The 20,485-nt window shown below is 33.3% G+C and overlaps 2 protein-coding genes and 2 long non-coding RNA genes across 16 annotated transcripts in view; 3 read left to right on the top strand and 1 right to left on the bottom strand.

The window, feature by feature from the left end:
* The window catches only part of LOC126693641 (DNA repair protein recA homolog 2, mitochondrial-like), a 51,335-nt gene that overhangs the window by 4,602 nt on the left and 26,248 nt on the right, over nt 1-20,485 (top strand). The window contains exons 5-9 of one of the 6 annotated variants that reach the window (XM_050389701.1): nt 789-882; nt 1,800-1,894; nt 2,781-2,924; nt 4,117-4,210; nt 4,342-5,011. In XM_050389701.1, the coding sequence (XP_050245658.1) occupies nt 789-882; nt 1,800-1,894; nt 2,781-2,924; nt 4,117-4,140 (357 nt within the window). In that variant the 3' untranslated portion in view covers nt 4,141-4,210; nt 4,342-5,011. Of the gene's footprint in view, nt 1-788; nt 883-1,799; nt 1,895-2,780; nt 2,925-3,043; nt 3,864-4,116; nt 4,216-4,341; nt 5,012-8,222; nt 8,408-20,485 lie in introns of those variants that run through there. The other 5 variants (XM_050389702.1, XM_050389703.1, XM_050389699.1 and 2 more) reach the window with 5 other exon arrangements.
* LOC126693635 (DNA repair protein recA homolog 2, mitochondrial-like) overlaps nt 1-20,485 on the top strand; it is a 51,765-nt gene that overhangs the window by 30,310 nt on the left and 970 nt on the right. For 2 of the 8 annotated variants that reach the window (XR_007645439.1, XM_050389686.1), the window contains exons 2-8: nt 12,095-12,174; nt 13,493-13,549; nt 13,720-13,937; nt 15,656-15,743; nt 18,070-18,242; nt 18,805-18,951; nt 19,065-19,199. Coding sequence is in view for 7 of the 8 variants with exons in the window: in XM_050389686.1 (XP_050245643.1) it covers nt 12,095-12,174; nt 13,493-13,549; nt 13,720-13,937; nt 15,656-15,743; nt 18,070-18,242; nt 18,805-18,951; nt 19,065-19,199 (898 nt within the window). In the remaining variant the exon portion in view is untranslated. Of the gene's footprint in view, nt 1-11,946; nt 12,175-13,492; nt 13,554-13,719; nt 13,938-15,655; nt 15,744-18,069; nt 18,243-18,804; nt 18,952-19,064; nt 19,200-20,485 lie in introns of those variants that run through there. The other 6 variants (XM_050389694.1, XM_050389692.1, XM_050389690.1 and 3 more) reach the window with 6 other exon arrangements.
* Nucleotides 2,808-20,485, bottom strand: part of LOC126693644 (uncharacterized) — a 76,646-nt gene continuing 58,968 nt past the window's right edge. Inside the window, exon 3 of the long non-coding RNA XR_007645442.1 lies at nt 2,808-2,955. This is a non-coding gene — a long non-coding RNA (uncharacterized LOC126693644). The remainder of the gene's footprint in view (nt 2,956-20,485) is intronic.
* On the top strand, nt 6,637-7,080 carry LOC126693652 (uncharacterized). The gene is made up of 2 exons (XR_007645454.1): nt 6,637-6,691; nt 6,790-7,080. It is a non-coding gene; the product is annotated as an uncharacterized LOC126693652 (long non-coding RNA).

The following is a 20,485-nucleotide window of genomic DNA, read 5'->3' as shown; positions in this document are numbered from 1 at the left end:
AAAGGTGAATATTTGACGAAGCAAAAATTTCCTGCTTGCCACATGTTTGGCGGTGAGCATATGCATAGCTTCTTCAAAAATTTCCAAACCCTTAACTATTAAATCCATAGTTATTTTAATCCTAAAAAAAACAAACTTCAATTTTTGTTCTCGGTGAACACTAGAGAAGATATATGTAGTTTTGTGTGTGAAGGCTATATTTTTTTAATCTCATTTTACACTTAAAAACCTTGATTCTTCCTAGATATTAATTAGGCTAAATCCACTAAATGAGCACTATTGACTTCTAGATTTAGGTACCTTTTACTTTCATTTTCAAGGCTTTGGATACTTCCTATAGGTTTTTAATTTTTGGTACTTTCTGTAGATTATTAATATAATGTTCAAGTTTCCGGCCTTTAATATATGGTCCTTCGGCTAGGTTATCACTATCATGCTCAAGGTTTAGAAATTCCTTAGGAGCTGTGTAGTGTGGGATGCGGGGAAAAAATTAACATTATTTATGTCATTCTTATTGCTTGCATGATGTACTATGTTATTTGCTTTGCTTTACTTGCGTGGATAATGTTGATGATGTATAGCTTGCGTTTTCATTGTTGACACTTCATACGCTTATGAGTACTTAGCTGATAAGTGTTTCTTGATGAAAATTTGGAATTACAGCCTATTAGTATATATAAAGAGTTTTATATTTTACTAATGATTCTTTGTTTATTGGTTTGATTTCAATTTTAGGTTAGTTTGGAGTCATTACAACTTTGGTAAAAGGTTTCCTCTGCACTTTACAGGGTAGAATCTATGAACTTTATGGGCGAGAGGCATTTGGAAAAAAAACACTTAGCCCTTCACGTCATCAAGGAAGTTCAAATCAAAAGTTTTCAGGTACAACCTAATTTTGTCCTCTTTAAACTTTTTGATTAGAATGTTTAAGGTATAATTAGAATTAATTTGGTTTACTTAGGTAAATAGGGAACTTCTTTCTAACCCATTATTGTGCAATCTTATAAGTCAATTTACATAGGTCCCAAAACCCCTGATTGTTCTAATATATAGTTTTCACAATAAGCAAAGCTAATTATAGATCCTTCTGCAAAACTTTCATGCCTATTTTAGCTATTATCATTTTTTCAAAGGCTGTTGAACCTTAAGCACATCTCTCTCTCATGTCTCTCTTCCCATATGAGAGTTCCATGACCAATGGATTTGTCACATTTAGTTCTTCACAATTTATAACTTTTATATGTATTGTTCATTTATGGTGGCACTTTTAAAAGAAAAAAGAAAAAGATGATGGTCCTGTTTTTTATCTGAAGAAAGTTTAAGAACTGATATAATAATGTTGTAAGTCATTACATCTTATATACTATGATATGTAAAGACTCGACCAACAGTTCCCCATGAAAAGAAGGAAGTATTAGAAGATATTGAAAACATTTACCTGAAGAATTAGTAGTTAAATTTACATTTTATTATGCTTAAATTGGTAGTTTGAGCAATGGCATTTCATAGAGATATCCCATTGGTTTTGGAAGCTGTCAGTTGATTAGCCTATTAAAAATTATCTTATCAGCTTTGTTCAGCGTAGCTTTTGTTAAGGCTAATATTTTGGCAAGACCACTCTTTTTGTGAACTTTTTATTGCAAATTTCTAACTTTTCTAGTTGTTCATAAGATATATTTACAATGGAATTGTTGTTAATCCATTGTTTGATATCCCAATATCTTAATTTTAATTTATAATCTCATAGATGAAGCCCATTTTGCAATTAATCCTGACACACTAGATATGACTATCTCTAGATCTTTTGCTCAAGAATGCAGGACCAAGCCATATCTCATCGTTTGCTTTGTCAATTGTGATGGATAGGAGCTCCTACTATCTTTTAGTTCTTGCAGTGAGGTTTTTCCAAATACTCACTTTTTCTTCATAAATGTTATCTATTCGTTTAACAACTATTAAGCTACAATTATTAGTACTTTGTACTTAGCAACATGTAATAGTGAATATTAAAACTGCTTGCATCACCATAACAGTGATAGCAATTTAGAATTAGGCATCTTATGAATATAAATAGCAGCATGGATATTTTCTGGTGTTTTCTGTCAGTAATGGAGAATCTTGCTACCAGTTCACTCCATAGATGGTAATGATAGTTAAATCCTACAAGATCCATTTGTTCTTTTTTCTCTGACAAATAGTCAGAACTTCATCTGGGTTTGAATCCTACTGAGAGGTCCACTAGAATTTGAAAAAATGAGTACTAATGAACCTTGTGTGTATACTATACGCTCAAATTTATAAGACCACACTTAGTGATTGGCATGTTCGGATTTTCCATTTTCTTTTGCTTTTTTTTTTTTTTTTTTTAAAAAAAATTCTTTTTTTTCCCTTTTTTGGGTGTACATTAGATTTGATATGGCAATTGTTGCCTTGGAGTGCTTAATGGTTTTGAGTCCAGAATATCCTGCACTTTAAATGTTTGTGGTGTGTGTTGTTCAAATTTCTTTAACACATTGACTAGAATTGCAACTATAGAGTTGTCAGTATCATCATCATTTTCTGTCATTTAAAGAAAATATACCCAACAACTATAGGTGGCCAAATCTCCGTATGTTAACCTATATTGATTGGGTTTGCAGTTTGTTTCATCATTGGAGCCTATATTATTACAACTTACTCAATGTAAACAAGAAAAGAGTGTTAGAGTTATTTGCACTCTGTTATTATCTTTCTCAATATTCTTATGCTTTAATACCATCCTGTATGTTTGGATTTTTTAGGTAGCTGCCCTTCTCCTCCAATGTGAACTTGCATCATTTGATAGGTGGCACCTTCCAAGATGTACAATCATGTATAATAACACAAGAACTTACAAGAATTCATTCCTCATTCTACCAATCTCATTCATAAATTTTCTTCACCAGGTTGAAGACAATATATCTAGTCATTTTTAACCTCCTTGATTATGTGTTATAAGCTGTACCTTATCAGTTGTAGCATGGAAGAAATCCATTTACCTGCCCATATTACCTTTTATTTCCAGGTCCAATCAAGTCCAAAATCATGGCAACGTTTTGAACATATGGATGAGGTCACCTGTGGTGGGAATGCAATGTAATTCTATGCAGTTTTATGACTGAGTATGACAAGAACATGACTGCTTCAGATTGAGGATAAGGTCAACCTTCTATCACTTTTGATAATAAGGGGCATTAATAAGCTTGCAAGGTTCTTAGAGAAATATTATTTTTTAAAAAGTCGTGCTACTAGTCACTTTAGGAGTAACCATTTTGAATAAATATTCACCTCACTTCTACCTCACCTTTTCATGGAGATGGTTTCTCTGTGCAGTTGTGTTCTATTAATTGTACTCTTATTGTGTGTGTAAGAACATTAGAGAAAACTTCACAGCTGAGTATCTACCAACTTGAAATAATGAACCAAATTTTTGGTTGCTACCCTCTTCCTATAGATTTTTTTTGCGGAAGTCACAGTTTCAATCATAAAGGGCCACATTTCTATTGAATTAGTGGTAACCTTGAAATATATTGTGTCATTTATGTCTATATAGACTTTATATTTTATCATATAATGAGAAGGGCATCCACTTTTCTTGGTGAATTTGTGCATATGGGGTTTCAAGTGCATGGTGTCACTTTGTGATTGATGGTGTCAATTTCTGAATTTTCTTCAGTCTTCTTAACAGCATGAAGACAGATCATAAACTGAGTGGAAAGATTAAGACAAAAGGTAATTAAGAAAAAAAGAAGATTCATGTAGCAATTGAAGCATAAATATAAATGAGACATTCCACAGTGAGCAGCCCAAGCAAACTGACAGTGCCAAGATAGCCAAGTATTTGGGTGAGATGATTGGGCTCTTAATAAATCTTCCTAGATGCATTTTCTTGAAAATTATGTCAAAATACTGAGAAGGCTATTGCTTTTGTTGACAATTATTTGATCTTTGCATAAAATTTGGTTGTGGAAGCTCTTGAATACATTATAGATGGATAAATAAATTTTATCATGGACAAGAAAATGGACTGAAATCTTTTGTGTACAATATTATTTATGGATTTTCATATTTTCAGTAATTTTGTTCCATTTTATTCAGGTAAATGATTTATTTATCAACTAAACATATAACGAGGCATTCCACGGTTAGAAGCTCATGTAAACTGGCAGTGCCAAGAGCACCAAGTATTCTGGTAAGGTGATTGTGCACTAGATAAATGATTTGTTTTCACTATCATCTTAATTTACATGTTTCCTCTTTGGTCAATGAGGTAATATTGTATTGTTTTAATTTTTTCCCTTCGAATAATTTCTTACTTTTCAGGTAACTAGTTTTGGGGTATGCATGCAAATGAGTTGAAAAGTAATCTGGCATCTTTTAGTAAAAAGGTTGAATGGGGGATGCAATTTGGCAGAGGCTTTTGCTCTTAAGTCTGAAGAATTGGCTTGTGAACATGGAGTCATCATGAAGGATGAAAGCAACTACTTCATAGATGGGGAAGTTTCTAGTCGCAAACTTGAAGCTGGACAGTTTATGTTTGAAAATGATGGAATCCTTGATAAGATAGCATGATCTTAAGAAGACAGTCATTTGGAAGAAAAAGAGTATCAATGTCATATTCTTGAATAGATGAATTATACTCATATATGGTTGGTGTCAAATTTCCTGGCCACTTTTGAGCACATGAAGTGACTTGAAGGATCTTTGCACTTGAGATTACAAGAATCTAGCTCTACAAATACTAGTGTTGCTCCTGATGTGAATTAAGCATTTGCAGATCTTAACAATTTAAGTTGTTTCAAGTGAAAATGCCTTTTGATGATCTAAGAAGAATTGGGTCTCTCTGGTCTGTATTGGGACTAAACTGTTAGGAAAGTTAAATCTCCTATCATTCTTGTCTGGTTTATCTTGTAAAATAATTTTTAAGAATTATAATTCTTTGTTGTAATATTATAGTAATCTTAATGATCAAAGAAAGCATCATTTATGAGTCTTCAGCATCAATTATATCTATCACTATGTTCAGGTTTGCTTTTTTTACTGTCCTAAATCTGCAAAATAGTTTTTTAACAAATGCTTGTTAGATTGGCTATTAGTGTTTTATGTAGTATGTGGAGCCAAGCCTCCAACAATGTTTGGCTATGGCTTTACTTTGGGGAAGGGCTTAGGTTTTCAATTTCCTCATGCCTTAGTATCATAAGAGATATATTTATTATTGTGTTTTTCTCTACTTGTATGGAGTTACCCAAATGAGACTTTTTGTGTGTTTTATTATTTTATATGTTTATTCAAATTTTTTTATTCATATTTGTGGAAACTTGATCCTTTTAGCCATATGGTATGAATTACCCAATGACTTAAAAAATTCTGGTAAATCCAACTCTGTGAAAAGCTTAATGGTGATAGAAGTGGAAGACTCCCAAGCAAGATGTTTGCTTTACCCTTCAATTGCTACTTCCCAATATTAATTCATTTTTTAAGTTTTGAGTTTCATCCATCCAACGTTGTCATCTCTATTGGAGGGGATTGCATAGTCTCACAGTCCTAAGAGGATTGAAGATTGAAATTGTCATAGCTTGTATTAAAAATTCTTGGAAGATACTAGTAAGGACATGGCAAGTATAACCTCTTACCATAGTGATTAATATTCACATAGGCATAGAGGATGTTTAGGTATGCGCAAATTCTTTCCCCTCCTAGTTCTGCTCATTTTTTAGGAGGATAACTTCTTAATAAGTCACAAGTTAATCATAATCAACTGAGATATCTAAAAGTTATGAAAAAGTATGTCCTTATTGAAACTGAAAATTTCAAAGGGTGGCCTATCTCCTTCAAGTTTTGGGTTTATGAAACTTTTATTAGGGATCTTTTAATCAAGTCTTTGGCTTGCAGTGTTAAGGGCTACTAGATCTAGTATAACCAAATACTTTATTAACGAGAACTATTCTCATTATTAATGCTATCTAGTAATAAAAATAAATTTTCATTCTTCTGTTAGCCTCTAAGTAATAATAACAAGAAACATGATCATATTCCAAATAAATTTTAGACTAATTGTTTAATATATAATTGCAATTTACACAATTGAGCATCATATTCCAACTAAGTCTTAAAATTCAAAATAAATCAAACTAACAAATTAAAAATATAATTTTCAAATTATCAATAGTGCTGGTTAAAATCGTTTACTTTTTTGATAATTTCACCAAGTCAAATTCGTCCCAACCTAACCTTAGAATAAAAATAAAGATAAAATTGGACCTAACCCAACCTATTAATTTATCAATCCAAGACATCAGGTTTGATTTGTTAGATTAGTGGTTTGAAATATACTTTTGCTGTTGTGCTGATTATAACAAATAGATCAAACCATCTTCCCAAAAAAAATCAAACCAATAATGGCCCATTCATCTTGGGCTTGGGCCGATGAAAACTACCAAGGTCCAAAGAAGAGCAGGAAGAATAGCCATGAACATCACAACAATGACAGCAACGACAGAACTCTACAAAAGTACAGAACACAGAAAGTGGAATTATCAGAAATGGGTTTCTCACTACGAAAATGGGTTTCTTTACATCTTCACTTACGAACCATCTACGTCTCAATGCCTTTCCACTCTGCTCTCTCTCTCTCTCTCTCTCTCTCTCCTATTTTATTTCACAGTTTGTTGTGGTAAACTTTCTGGGACATTGTGATTTTCTTGATTTCTGTAGCTGCAGAAGTTTTGGGGTTTGTTTGATTTCAGTTCCTTTGTGTTATTCCCAATTTAGGAATATCTGGAAATTGCAAATTGTGAAAAACTTAATTTTATGGAAGGCGATGACTACCCAACCAGGCTTCGAACACTCTCGTATTTTTCAGTTGCCACAATTAGTGACTTTGCCCCAAGGGCTTAAAGGATCTGCCAACACTTGGCGGTAATGCCGGAGTGGCTTCCCAATCTAAGTTCTCTTCGCAAACTTAAGATTTGGGATTGCCCAAAATTATCATCTTTGCTAGAAGGTTTTCATTTTCTCTCTCTAAAAGTGAACTGAACATGGTGTTAAAGAATTTACTTGGTCTGTATTTTTTTACTTAAAGTGGATGCGATGGTAAAATATGAATTTAAAAAATTAAAACAAATTAATCCACACATTGCTTGCAATTTAAAGTCATGTTTTCAATTTTGGACCGTAAGTGTGGTGTTGATGCAACAATAACTTTTTTACACAAGTTGAGTAACAACATGCGGACTATTAATTTCTCATCTAATCCTAGTTTTTGGTACCCATCTGATTCTATTAGTATTAATATTAATGAATCTTTGGTGAAAACATGCATCTCAAGGTTTAAGCACCTACGATTGCTAAATTTAAGAAATTCAACGTTGGAAATGTTGTCAAGCTCAATTGGTACTTTGAAGCATTTGAGATGTCTCAACTTAAGTAAAAATAAGAAAATAAAGAAATTGCCTGACTCCATTTGCGATCTACAAAATTTGGAAACTTTGATATTATTTGGGTGTGAAGATCTTGAAGAGTTGCCAAGGGATATAAAAAAGATGGTTAGCCTCAGATATTTTGTGATAACCACAAAACAAACGCGTTTACCCGCCAACGGAATTGAGTGCATGTCTTCTCTGCAACATTTGACCTTTTACAACTGTGATAGACTAGAGTGTTTTAATGAAGGAATCCAACGCCTCACCGCCCTTCGCTTCTTGGGCTTCAATAATTGTAAAAGCCTGATATCTTTGCCGCAAGGTATGAAACACCTAACCGCATTGGAATATCTGGAAATTACAACGTGCAGAAAAATTAATTTAATGGAAAGGGATCATGACTACCCGACAAGTCTTCAAACACTCTATATTGGGGGATTGCCACAATTAGTGAGTTTGCCCCAAGGGCTTAAAGGATCTGCCGACACTCTACAATTTTTATGGATTGCTTATTGTGAGAACTTATTGCCCTTCTCCTCCAATGTGAACTTAGATCATATGATAGGTGGCACCTTCCAAGATGTAAATCATGAATAATAACACAAGAACTTACAAGAACTCATTCCTCATTCTACCAATCTCATTCATAAATTTTCTTCACCAGGTTGAAGACAATATATCCAGTCATTTTTAACCTCCTTGTTTATATGTTATAAGCTGTATTTTATCAGTTGTAGCATAGAAGAAATCCATTTACCTGCCCATATTACCTTTTATTTCCAGGTCCAATCACGTCCAAAATCATGGCAACGTTTTGGACATATGGATGAGGTCACTTGTGGTGAGAATGCCTTGAAATTCTATGCAGTTGTATGACTGAGGATGATAAGAACATGACTACTCCAGATTGAGGATAAGGTCAACCTTCTGTCACTTTTGATAATAAGGAGCATTAATAAGCTTGCAAGGTTCTTAGAGAAATATTATTTTTTAAAAGTCATGCTACCAGTCACTTTAGGAGTAAACATTTAACTTTTTGAATAATTCTTCGCCTCACTTCTACCTCACCTTTTTATGGAGATAGTTCTATGTGCATTGTATTCTATTAGTTGTACTCTCATTGCGTGTATAAGAAAATTTGAGAAAACTTCATAGCTGAGTATCTACAACTTAAAATAATGAACCAAATTTTTGGTTGCTACCCTCTTTCCTATTGATCTTTCTTGAGAAAGTTACAGTTTCAATCATAAAGGGCCATATTTCTATTAGATTAGTGGTATCCTTGAAATATATTGTCTCATTTATATCTATACAGACTTTATATTTTGTCATATAATGAGAAGGGCATCCACTTTTCTTGGTGGATTTGTGCATATGGGGTTTCAGGTGCATGGTGTCACTTTGAGATTGATGGTATCAATGTCTCAATTTTCTTTGGTCTTCTTAACAACATGAAAATAGATCATAAACTGAGTAGCAAGATTAAGACAAAAGGTAGCTAAGGAAAAAAAAAAAAGATTCATGTAGCAATTGGAGCATAAATATAAATGAGACATTCCATAGCTAGCAGCGCACACAAACTGACAGTGCCAATATAGCCAAGTATTTGGGTAAGATGATTGAGCACTTTAAATCTCCCTAGATGCTTTTCCTTGAAAATTATGTTAAAATACTGAGAAGGCTATTGCTTTTGTTGAAAATAATTTGATCTTTGCATAAATTTTGGTTGTGGAAGCTCTTGAATAAATTATAGATGGATAAATAAATTTTTTCATGGACAAGAAAAGTGATTGAAATCTTTTGTGTCTAATATTAATTATGGATTTTCATACTTTCATAAATTTTGTTCCATTTTATTTAGGTAACTGCTCTTGGGGTATGCATGCAAGTTGGTTGAAAAATAATCTTACACATTCAATAAAAAGGTTGAATGGAGGGATACAATTAGGCGGAGGCTTTGGCTGCAACTCTGAGGTCTTGGATTTGGCTTGTTAACATGGAGTCATCATCAAATAAGAAAGAAACTACCTCTTATATCCAATGAGAAACATGAAGTCAAATGGTATATGTTTGAAAATGATAGAATCCTTGGTAAGTTAGTCATGATCTTAAGAAGGAAGTTGTTTGATAGAGAGAGAATCATATTAGATTCTTGAATGGTTGAGTTATAATCAAATATGTTAGATGTAAAATTACCTAGCTACTTTACAACACCTAAAGTGAGCTGAAGGATCTTTGAACTTGAGATTTCAAAAGTGTCTTTCTCCTCATGCATTGCTCCTAATATGAATTAACCAATTGACAACTGTAACATTTAAAGTTGTTTCAATTGAAAAAGCCTTTTTCATTATTTCAGTAGACAAACATTACAGCTCTTATGTGGTTGGGTTTCATTGGTTTGTCTTGGGTTAGGTCAACGGGTTGGAAAAATTTTGTCTAGTCAAATTAAAAAAAATAGATTTTCATTTAACTATTTAGGCTTATAATTCAATACAAAATTGCATTTTATATAATTGTACAAAATATTCTAAGTCTCAAAATACCAAAATAAATTAAACTAACAAATTTAAACTAGATATCAAAATCCAAAATAAATTAAATGAAAAAACTCAAAATTATGAATTGGGTCACTTATTGTGAAAATTTTGCTAATCGAAAGTTGTCTCATCAAGCTTAAAATAATAATAATAATAATTAATTCTCATTTTAGTTTGTGAATCCATGAAAATCCAAAATAAGGTTTGGGTTAGGTTGAATTGGGTGAGCTTCATCATATTTGATGAGTTGAATGCAAACCTCTAATTACCATAATCACAAAAAATGTATACTTGTGCCGGTTATTATAAATTTATTTATAACTAACACCACAAATAGTAAAATACTCCAGGCAAGTGAGTTAACGTCACCAAGAATTTAAGGTATAACAAACAAATCGAACCCATAATGCCGTTCATCTTGGGCTTTGGGCTAGGAACTTGGATTGATGAACACAACCAAGGACTAAAGAAGAGCACAAAAAAGTATGAACACAAACTTTGCAACAACTTGTGCATGTTTTAAGTAGTGATTGAATTACTTTTCACCAAGTACTAGTGCTGGTCCTATGTGTAAGAGATGTAATTGAATCACAAATTGACAAATGTGCAAGTTATGGCAAAGTGTATGGTCATAAAGAAAACCCAATAGGTGTAGGATCACAATGATGGCAACAACTTAAAATTCCACAAAACAAAAATAATTGCAATGATGGCAACAACTTAGTATTTTGCAATTTATTACAATTTTGGCAATAAATAACAATTTTGTGTAAAATAGGCTCTTGATTCTCGATCGATCAACAAGTGTGTTAAGAGGTGTTAAGCTATGTAAAAAATGCAACAACTTCTCTTTCCTTAAGCTAAACTTAGGTCTTCGTGTTGAACTGAAAAATGCACATTACAACTGATCAAGACTTACAATTTGTCAATTTACAAACACTTAACCTATAGAACCGAACAATCTCATCTTTTTTTGACAATCTGTAAACCATAAGTATATTAGATGCAGTGACAACATAATCCTGCAATTGATATCACTCGAGAACAAGTGAACACCAAGTACCAACCACTATAATCAGGCAAGAACTATTATCAACACTGATACTATTTTGCTATACTCTTATCAAATAAAAATAATTTTTCAATCTACCCTTTACTTACAAGTACTAATGACAAAAACACTGCACCAAAGGATATCATTAGACTTAGTCTAGCATGTTCCATTGTCTAGATTTCATGTGATACATCAAGTTAGGTCGCAACAATGTGATTGTTGTAAATACCAAACTAGCTGAAATGTTGGGATAGTTAGCCTTTTATTTATTTATTTATTTATTATTATTTTAGGATAGTTTGATAGATACAACAAAGGGGAATTTGAACTTTATATGTTTTCATTTGAAATACAATGAGGTGTTAGACTGCCAATTGATGTACATGACTCTTGGTAGAATAGCTAAGTTATTAGAGATACACATTTACAATCTTTTAAAATTATATATAGATCCACTTTAAAAAGAAAAAAGAAAAAAAGAAAAACTATTTAGACCAGTTGTTCAATATACAATTGCAATGTTCATAATTAAGCATAATATTCCAATTAAGTCTTTGATCCTAAATAATAAAACTAACAAATTATAAAATATAATTTTTAAATAATTGATAGTGTGGATTAGGTTGGTTTACTTGAGTTGATAATTTCGTCAAGTCAAACTCAACCCAACCTAAACTTAGAATAAAAATATTAATAAAATCCAACCTAATCTAACCCAACTCAACCCAAGACGCAGATTTGTTAGGTTAGATTAGTGGGTTGAAATATACTTGTGCATTTGTGCTGATTATAAATTTATAATCAAGACAAAAAAAGGCATAAGAAATAGATCAAACCATATGGCCCGTTCATCTTGGGCTTGGGCCAATGAACACTAGCAAGGACGAAAGAAGAGCATGAAAGAAAACCCATGAACATCACAACAATGACGCCGGCAAACAGAAATACAAAACACAAACAGTGAAATTATCAGAAAGCTGAAATGGGTTTCTCACTTTCTCTACCTTAAACCCCGAAGCCGAAATCTTCACAGGAATTCCTTACAAAAATGGGTATCTATACACCTTCACTAATGAACCATCTTTGTCTCAATGCCTTCAGCAGAAGACCTCGCCTTTCCACTCTACTCTGCTCTCTCCACCAGGTATCTCTCTCTCTCTCTGTCTCCAATTTTATTTCACGGTTTTTTGTGGTAAACTTTCTGGGACATTGTGATTTTCTTGGTTTCTGTAGCTGCAGAAGTTTTGGGTGTTGTTTTATTTCAAATTTCAATGCCTTTGTGTTATATCTTAATTTTTCTGAACTGGGTTCCTAGATTTTGCAAAGTTTCCTGCTTTTTTGTTTCTGGGTATTTTGCACTGATTCCAATGCATGCTTGTATGAATATGAAATTGAAAAGATTTAAATAATATATAGAGCTTTTGCTTTTTCTTTGCTTAATGTATATGTGAAAGAAGAAACAAAGGCCCATGTATAAATTGCAAAGAGGAAGAGAAGAGAAACTATAAATTGCGAAGGGAAGCCAGAGTTTTGCTGTTGTTGATTGAAACTAAAGAGGGAATAAGGGATTTTATTGCTGGAATGCTGGAGCTTGTGATGGTATAATGGAAAGAAGAAAGATAGGAAGAATTTGTGAAATTGATATGTGGAAGGAGGCTAGGTCTTGGAATTGCATAAACATGAGGAGTTGAGTAGGTCAGAGAGAAAATAAATAATGATCTCAACAATGTGTCTCAGATTTTTGTTTGAAAAAGACGTTGTTGATGAGGGTGGCACAAACCTACTTGACAGCCAGCAATTTGATCCTAATAAAAGGAGAGAGCTGCATCACGGAGGAGGAATCCTTGTTTTGTGGCTTTCACTGGTCATAAATTATTGCTTGAGGTAGAGGTGTTTGGTTCTTTAATTTGTTTTCAAAGCCTCTTTCACTTTAGGTCTTGAATCATTTGGTGAAGTTTGGGAAGGAGAAAGACTATAGGGCTAGAGGTGCATGGCATGTATGTTAGTTTGATAGGAGGTACACTGCTCAAGAATCTCTCCCTCTCTTTTATTTATTTATTTTTAACTTTTTATGCACTGAAGGAACATCCTTAATAGTTGTCAGATAGCATTTCTATGCCTTTTAGGCTGCTCGTTGATCTTTATTATGACTAAGATGATTGCTGAAGAGCTCTTTTTCTGTCTTTAACTTCCTTCAAGATTTTCAGGATCTATAGTGTTGTTGTTGTAGTTATGGTAAATACCACTATAGGCAACACCTGTACTACCGTCAATGTATGTGTGCCTTCTCATGGTCTTTCTTATTCTCAAGTCAATTGATTAATTCTTTATTTCTTCATTTCCACATATTAATTGTTTGATTCCTTCTGTTCTCAATTTTATATATTTTATTTAAATTCTAGATGAGTATTGCAATATTGCCTTCCTTGTTGTCCTATAACCAATTTTCTTTTTCCTTCCAGAGTGGAAGAAGAGACGAGGTAACCTCTATTGCCATGAACATTTGCCATCTTTCCACTGTAGGTAGAGAGCAGCTCATGATGCAATTTTATGTATATTTTGGTCATTTTTCAGACAAAACTTTCCTACTACTAATGCCATTTTTAAAATTATTTTCTTCTTGAAATTCGTAAATGTATATGATTGGTCTGCTCTAATTTGTAAATTCTAATGATATTCATTTTTTCAGCTGAAGTTTCAGAATTTGAATGTGACGAACTCCTTGATGATATCAAAGCAACAAAGAAAGACACTGCATTACGTCTAGCTCTCTCAAGACTTGCTAGTGATTTTGGTAGAGAATCTATGTTGTCATTACAACGGTTTTTTAGCTCACGACGTGCACCTGTGATATCTACTGGCTCATTGAAGCTTGATATAGCTCTTGGGGTTGGAGGATTACCGAAGGTGATTATTTGAAAACGAAAAGCAAAATTTTTCTCGTCACATATTCTGTGTGAGCATATGCATAAGTGTACACCCCACATATATGCTAGAGACAGGCAGTTTCCTGGTGCATTATACCAAAAGAGATGTGTGGGACATACGTGTATGACCCTGTACAGTCAGCTATCCTAATATTGTTTTTTGATACAGTTAGCTAGGTTAGTTGACCATAGCAATTATTCCTTTGTAGTTTCTGCTACCTAGATCTTCACTATGTTAATTTTCAATATGAATTAAAAAATATTGGCGCAGAGCATACATGTTATAATTACCTTTTATTACATATCTGACTATACATACTCTAATGTTGTTGGGTATTAGGCTCATCGAATTAAGAATGGTGGTTTTGTTTAATTTTTCTGCGAAATGGAATTTTAAACCCTTAAGTATTAATTCCATAGTTGTTATGAACTAAAAAGATGGATTTTAGGGATGTGAATGCTCTATGTTAGAGATTAAGTCTTTTTTTTTTACACTCTCCTTGATTGGAGTGTGGTCTTTTGTCATTTTTCTTGTTCTTCCCTTCCTGTTTACTTGATCGTTGTAATCTTGGTTCTTGATTTGTGCCCCCATTGTACATTCCCAAAGTACTCGGGTTGGTTGTTTTTCTTTGTTTAATAAAATTTTCGTTAATTATCAAAAAAAAAAAAAAGAAAGAAAGATGGATTTTAGTTATTTGTGCAAAGTGAACACTAGAGAGAGATTTTATAGTCTTTGGTGTGAAGCCTATTTTTTTTAGTGGGATCTCACTTCATGGTTAGACCTGGATTGTGCTTGGACATTGGTAAGGCTAAATCCACTAAACAATCAACCCCACCCCACCCACCACCCCCCCCCCCCCCCCCCCCCCACACGCACTCACCAAAAAAAAAGTGTGATTTCTGTTGTTGATGCCCAAACTTGGGATTTCATCTTATGCTTAAACATATCATCTAGGACACAAGTTGGAAAACATCATACTCCCTTTAATTTTACTTATCTAAAAAAGAAACAGTATTCTCTGTCAGTCATTAGCATTATGTTCAAGAAATGAACTCTTTTGGCTTCTAGATTTTGGTACTTGTCACTGTTGTGTTCAAGGTTTTGGTTACATACTATAGTTTTGTTATGCATCTCCATATAGGTTCTTAACATTGTGCTCAAATTTTAGGAATTCATTAGTAGCTTTTTGAGGTGGGATGTGGAGTAAAAAATAGTGTTGCATGCATGTTTGACCATTTTATTTTGAGTCTCTTTACTATTAATCCATTATAGCCAAGAGCCTTGTAGCTCAATTGGTTGGCATCTCCTGGTGTCTCCAAGAAATCCAGGGTTCAAATCCCTCCTCCCCTGTTGTAATTATTAAAGTATCAAAAAAAAAAAAATATTAATTCATTATATAAAGAGGGGTTACTTATCAAAAAAAAATATATATATATATATATATATATAAAGAGGGGTCTTTGCATGCCATGATTATGATTCTCAACTGATGAATGTTGTTTCATGAAAATTTGGAACTGCAGTTTGTGAACATATAAAAACTATAAGAGCTTAAAAACGTACTACTTATGTTATGAATCGGTTACTTCTTGATGAATGTATGTTAATGATTTTGATCTCAAAGTTTATGTTTAGCTACAAAGAAATGGAGTAGTGTCATTACTGATGTGGTTAGAGATTTACTCTACACTTTGCAGGGAAGAATTGTTGAAATTTATGGGCGAGAGGCATCTGGAAAAACAACACTTGCCCTTCATATCATCAAGGAAGCTCAAAAGCTTGGAGGTGCGTACTTATTTTTTCATCTTCCACTTTGTGATTGATGTTTTAGGTATGACTTGAATTAGTTTGGTTTGCCAAGGAAAACAAGAGACTTATTTTTAACCCATCATTGTGAATGAAATCCAATCAGTTAGTGTACATAGATCCCCTAACCCTTGATTTTTCTTATTTACAGTAATTACATTAATCAAAGCTAATTATAGATCCTTCTGCAAACTTTCATGCATATTTAAGTAATTATCGTTCTATCAAGGGATGTTGGACCTTAATGAGTAGATTATTATTTCATCACTTATGTTTAGCATAATTACTTGGGATCTGAATGATTGGGAGTTGGATTTAGTGGTGAATTTACTTCATATTTTGGAATCCAATATCCCTTCAACTGAAAATGGGGATTGCATGAAATGGAAGTTGAAGAAGAATGGGGATTTTGATATCTATTTACTTTATATTGAGTTGCAAGGTCCCCTCTCCATTGTCTTTCCCTGGAAAGGTATTTGGAAAGTTAAAGCCCCTCATTGAGTTCCTTTTTTTTGTTTGGGCTGCAGCTTGGGATAAGATAGTCACGGGTAACAATTCGAAAATTAGGGTTTCGCTTTTCTTGACTGGTGTGTTATGTGCAATTTTTGTGAGGAGATTGTGGATCATTTATAGCTTCATTGTGAGAAGGCTCATAGGTTGTGGTGTTTTGTTTTTTCGATCCTTTGGGAATCCGTGGGTTTTACCAAAAACGGTACTTGATCTTCTTTTGGTTGGTGGAATTGGTTGGGGAAGCACTTGTCAGACATTTGGAATTTAGTTCTGTTGTGGTTGATGTGGTGTACATGGAGGGAGCGTAATAGGTGGATGTTTGAGGATGTGGATAGTTCGGATGACCAGTTGCTTGCTTCTTTCAGTGGTTCTCTGTTTGACTGGTCACAACTCACAGGCTTGGAAACTAACATATAGTGAATCCCTCCCATTGTTTATTAGTTCTCTTTCTCTTTTGTATTTAAGTTTTCTTTTTTGCTTATTTTACTTTCTTTCTTTGTAATTTTTTACTATTTTGTGCTCCTTTGCACAAAGTGGCTTTATTTATTCAGATCTTTATTATTTATTAAAAAAATAATTCCGTCGAGGCTAATGTTTCAAAATGACCACCCTTTTGGTGAACTATTTTTTTTGGAAATTTCCCACTTTTCTGGCTACTGATCAGAAATATATTTATAATTCAATTGCTTTTAATCTGTATTTTAGATGACTAATATCTTATCATAGCTGATAATCTCTTAAATGAAGCCCATCTTGCAATTAATCCTCATATGCGAGATACAACTGCATCCAAAATTTCTGCTCAAGAATGCAAGACTAAGCCATTTCACGTTGCTTGATGCTTTTTGGTAATGAATAGGAGTCCCTACTGCTTTGTTCTTTCTGTATGGTTTCTCTGGATAGTCACTATTTTCATTATGAACGGTCCTATTACAGCTATTAATTGACTGTTATCAATGCTTTGTACATAGCAACATGTAACTGTGAATATTAAAACTGCTAGCATCACCAGAACAGTGCTAACATGAACAACCTTATGCTGATCTACTGGTGCTGTCTTGTCAGTGATGATGGTCATGACAGTGAGCTTGACAAAATGATTACTAGTGAATTCTGTGTTTATAGGCACAAATTTGTAAGATCACACCAAGTTCTCAGCATGTTAGGATTGCCTTTTTCTACTTTTGGGTGTACATTAGATTTAATATGGCAGTTGTTGCCCCGGAGTGCTTTTGGTTGTAAGTCAAGAATATCTGAGCTTTAAATGTGTGCTTCTGTCTTGCTATGTAAATGCATTGTAGTTCTTCCAGGTAGTTGCTTCATTGTTTTTTGATAAGTAGTTGCTTCATTGTTTCCTAAGTTTCCTTTGAATGCGAACAAAAAAATCTAAACAGTTCCCTTTTTCAAGAGATTTTTTTTGGTGTGTGAAAATATATACCCCTGCAAGGATCTGAGATCACATATTTGGTTGTGTGCTGCTTATTGACATAAGTTTGACATGAGTAAAAAAGTAAGCAGTTCTTTTTTAATCATTGATGATGGCATATTACAAACATGTAAGGAAGGCAGACATCTTAGTGCTTCACTGAGTAATTGGTTGTTTATTTTGGCAGCATGGATTACTATTATTTTTTAAATGGACTAGTTGGTTTACTTGTCCTTTAATAGATTTAGCCTTAATTAATTACATTTGTTATATGACATCTTCCTTCTACCCAATTTATTATTGTTCTTTATCTTGCTTTTTTTAATAGATCAATGCTTTCTTTGCCTCATAGAATTGTCCTTTTGGCAGGGTATTGTGCATATCTTGATGTAGAAAATGCGATGCACCCTTCTCTTGTAGAATCGATGGGTATAAACACAGAAAATCTTCTTATCTCCCGTCCAAGTTCTGCTGAAAATTTGCTAAGTGTGGTTAACACTCTGACCAGAAGTGGAGCTGTAGATGTTATTGTGGTTGATAGTGTAAGTGATTAATTCTCATACACGATTCTGGTGTTATCCATAAATCTTCCTCTGGGGGAGTAAAAGGGGGTGCCTTGCCTTGGTTTTTTTTTTTTTTTTTTTTTGGCTCACACCCACAGGTGGGTGTTGTTCAACTATGGTGCTTTGGCCAGTCTTTACCAGTTTGTTTTCAGTAAATTCGTTCTCCTCATGGATGATGTATTCTAGTTTGTACAGAAAAATAAAATGTGGGACATTTTGTGAAGCTGTTATTATTATTGTTAATATCATCATAATCTTTATCAATTAAAGAAAATACACCAATAGTTCTAGGTGGCAATATCTCCATCAGTTAACCTAAATTATATGGGTCATGCAGTTTTTTGTTTTATGGTCATTGGAGCCTTATTATTGCAACCTACTCTTTATATTTCCAAAAAAAAAAAAAAAAAAAAAAACTTTTTCCTTGGGTTATTTTTTTGTTATTGTAGATGACTAGAGATCCGTCAATTGGACTCATTGTTTTATTTTCTTTATCAGTATTATCATGCTCTAATAATGTCCTGCATGTTGGCCTTTTCAGGTGGCTGCCCTTGTCCCCCAATGTGAACTTGATCATATGATTGGTAGCACCTTTCAAGATATGCAATCCCGGATAATGACCCAAGCACTAAGAAAAATCAATTACTCATTATGCCAATCTCAAACTCTTATTGTTTTCCTTAATCAGGTTGAAGACGATATATTTGGTCATCTTTAACCTCTTTGTTTATATGTTATTATTTTATCAGTTGTAGTGATGATGAAATCCATTTACCTTCTCGTATTACCTTTTATTTCCAGGTTCGATCAAGTCCAAAATTAGGGCAAGGTTTTGGACTTGTGGATGAGGTCACCTGTGGCGGAAATGCCTTGAAATTCTATGCAGCTGTACGAATGAAGATGATAAGGACAGGATTACTCAAGGCTGAGGAAAAGGTTTATCTTTTGTGACTTTTGATAATAAGAAGCATTAATGAGCAATAGTGTTTTTGATTATTGCTTGCAGATATTATTTTATTATATTTTTCAAAATCTCATGCTACCAACCTCTTTAGGAGTTTGCATTTAGCTTTTTGAATAAATATCTGCATCTCCTCTACCTCATATTTTTGGGAAAATTACACATTACCATCTTAAAACTATACCCTTGATTATACTTTGCACCGAAAACTTTTCGAATGCATGTTTTACACCCTAAATTATAATCTTTGTTCACTTTGCACATTGACATCAAGTTTGCTATTAATTTGGAGAAATTACATTTTACCACCTTATACTATACTCTTGATTACACTTTGCACCCTAAACTTTGAATTTCCATCCAAGTTAACATTAAATTAATGTCGGGGTGCAAAGTGTAACAAGGGTTATTGTTTAGGGTGCAAAACGTGCATTTGAAAAGTTTAGGATAAAAAGTGTAATATGGGGTATAGTTTAAGGTGGTAAAGTGTAATTTCCCCCATATTTTTTTATCATGCTCAGAGGAAAGCGATTAATGCACAGGTAAGAAAGAGTGAGTTAATTTAAGTTGAGGGAACAAAAAATGGTAGATGAGGACAAAAAATAATATTAGTAGTAGTTGTATTAGTAGTAAAAAAAGACATGTCAATTAAGGAAGTTACAATGATTATGACTTTGAATAGCATAGAATGGAGGAAAAGAATACATGTAGCCAACCCTAATTAATTTGTTGTGGATCTATAGCCCACCCCAAAAGATTTGGGACTAAGGCTTTGTTGTTGTAACATTGTTGTTCACCTAAATAAATAAATAAAAATGGTGGCTTCCCTCTTCCTATTAATCTTTCTAGAGAAAGTTAGTATTAATAATAACGGGCTTTATTGGGTACTTTGGCATTAAATTGTATTTATGTGTCTGTATAGACTTTCTATTATACCAAATAATGACAAAGGCATCCCCCCTCACTCTCTTTTGGAGTTATGGATCTGTGTTTCAAGTATATGGTGTCGGTTTGTGATTGATGGTGTCATTGTCTCAAATTTTGTTGTCTTCATAGTAACAACATAAAGTCAGATCTTAAGTTGAGTGGAAAGATAAAGGAAAATGTTAAATAAATAAATAAGGATTAATTTATCAATTGAAGGATATATATAACCGCAACATTCCACTGTCAGCAGCTTGACACTTGCAGTAGAGCCAAGTATTCTGCTCAGATGAATAAGCAGTAGATGTTCTACCTAGATCTATTTTCTTGAAAAATG

The sequence above is a fragment of the Quercus robur genome, chromosome 7 (genome assembly GCF_932294415.1).
Source record: "Quercus robur chromosome 7, dhQueRobu3.1, whole genome shotgun sequence".
Classification (NCBI taxonomy): domain Eukaryota; kingdom Viridiplantae; phylum Streptophyta; class Magnoliopsida; order Fagales; family Fagaceae; genus Quercus; species Quercus robur.
Note: the sequence above shows the minus strand (reverse complement) of the source record. Positions and strands in the feature narration are given on the sequence as shown.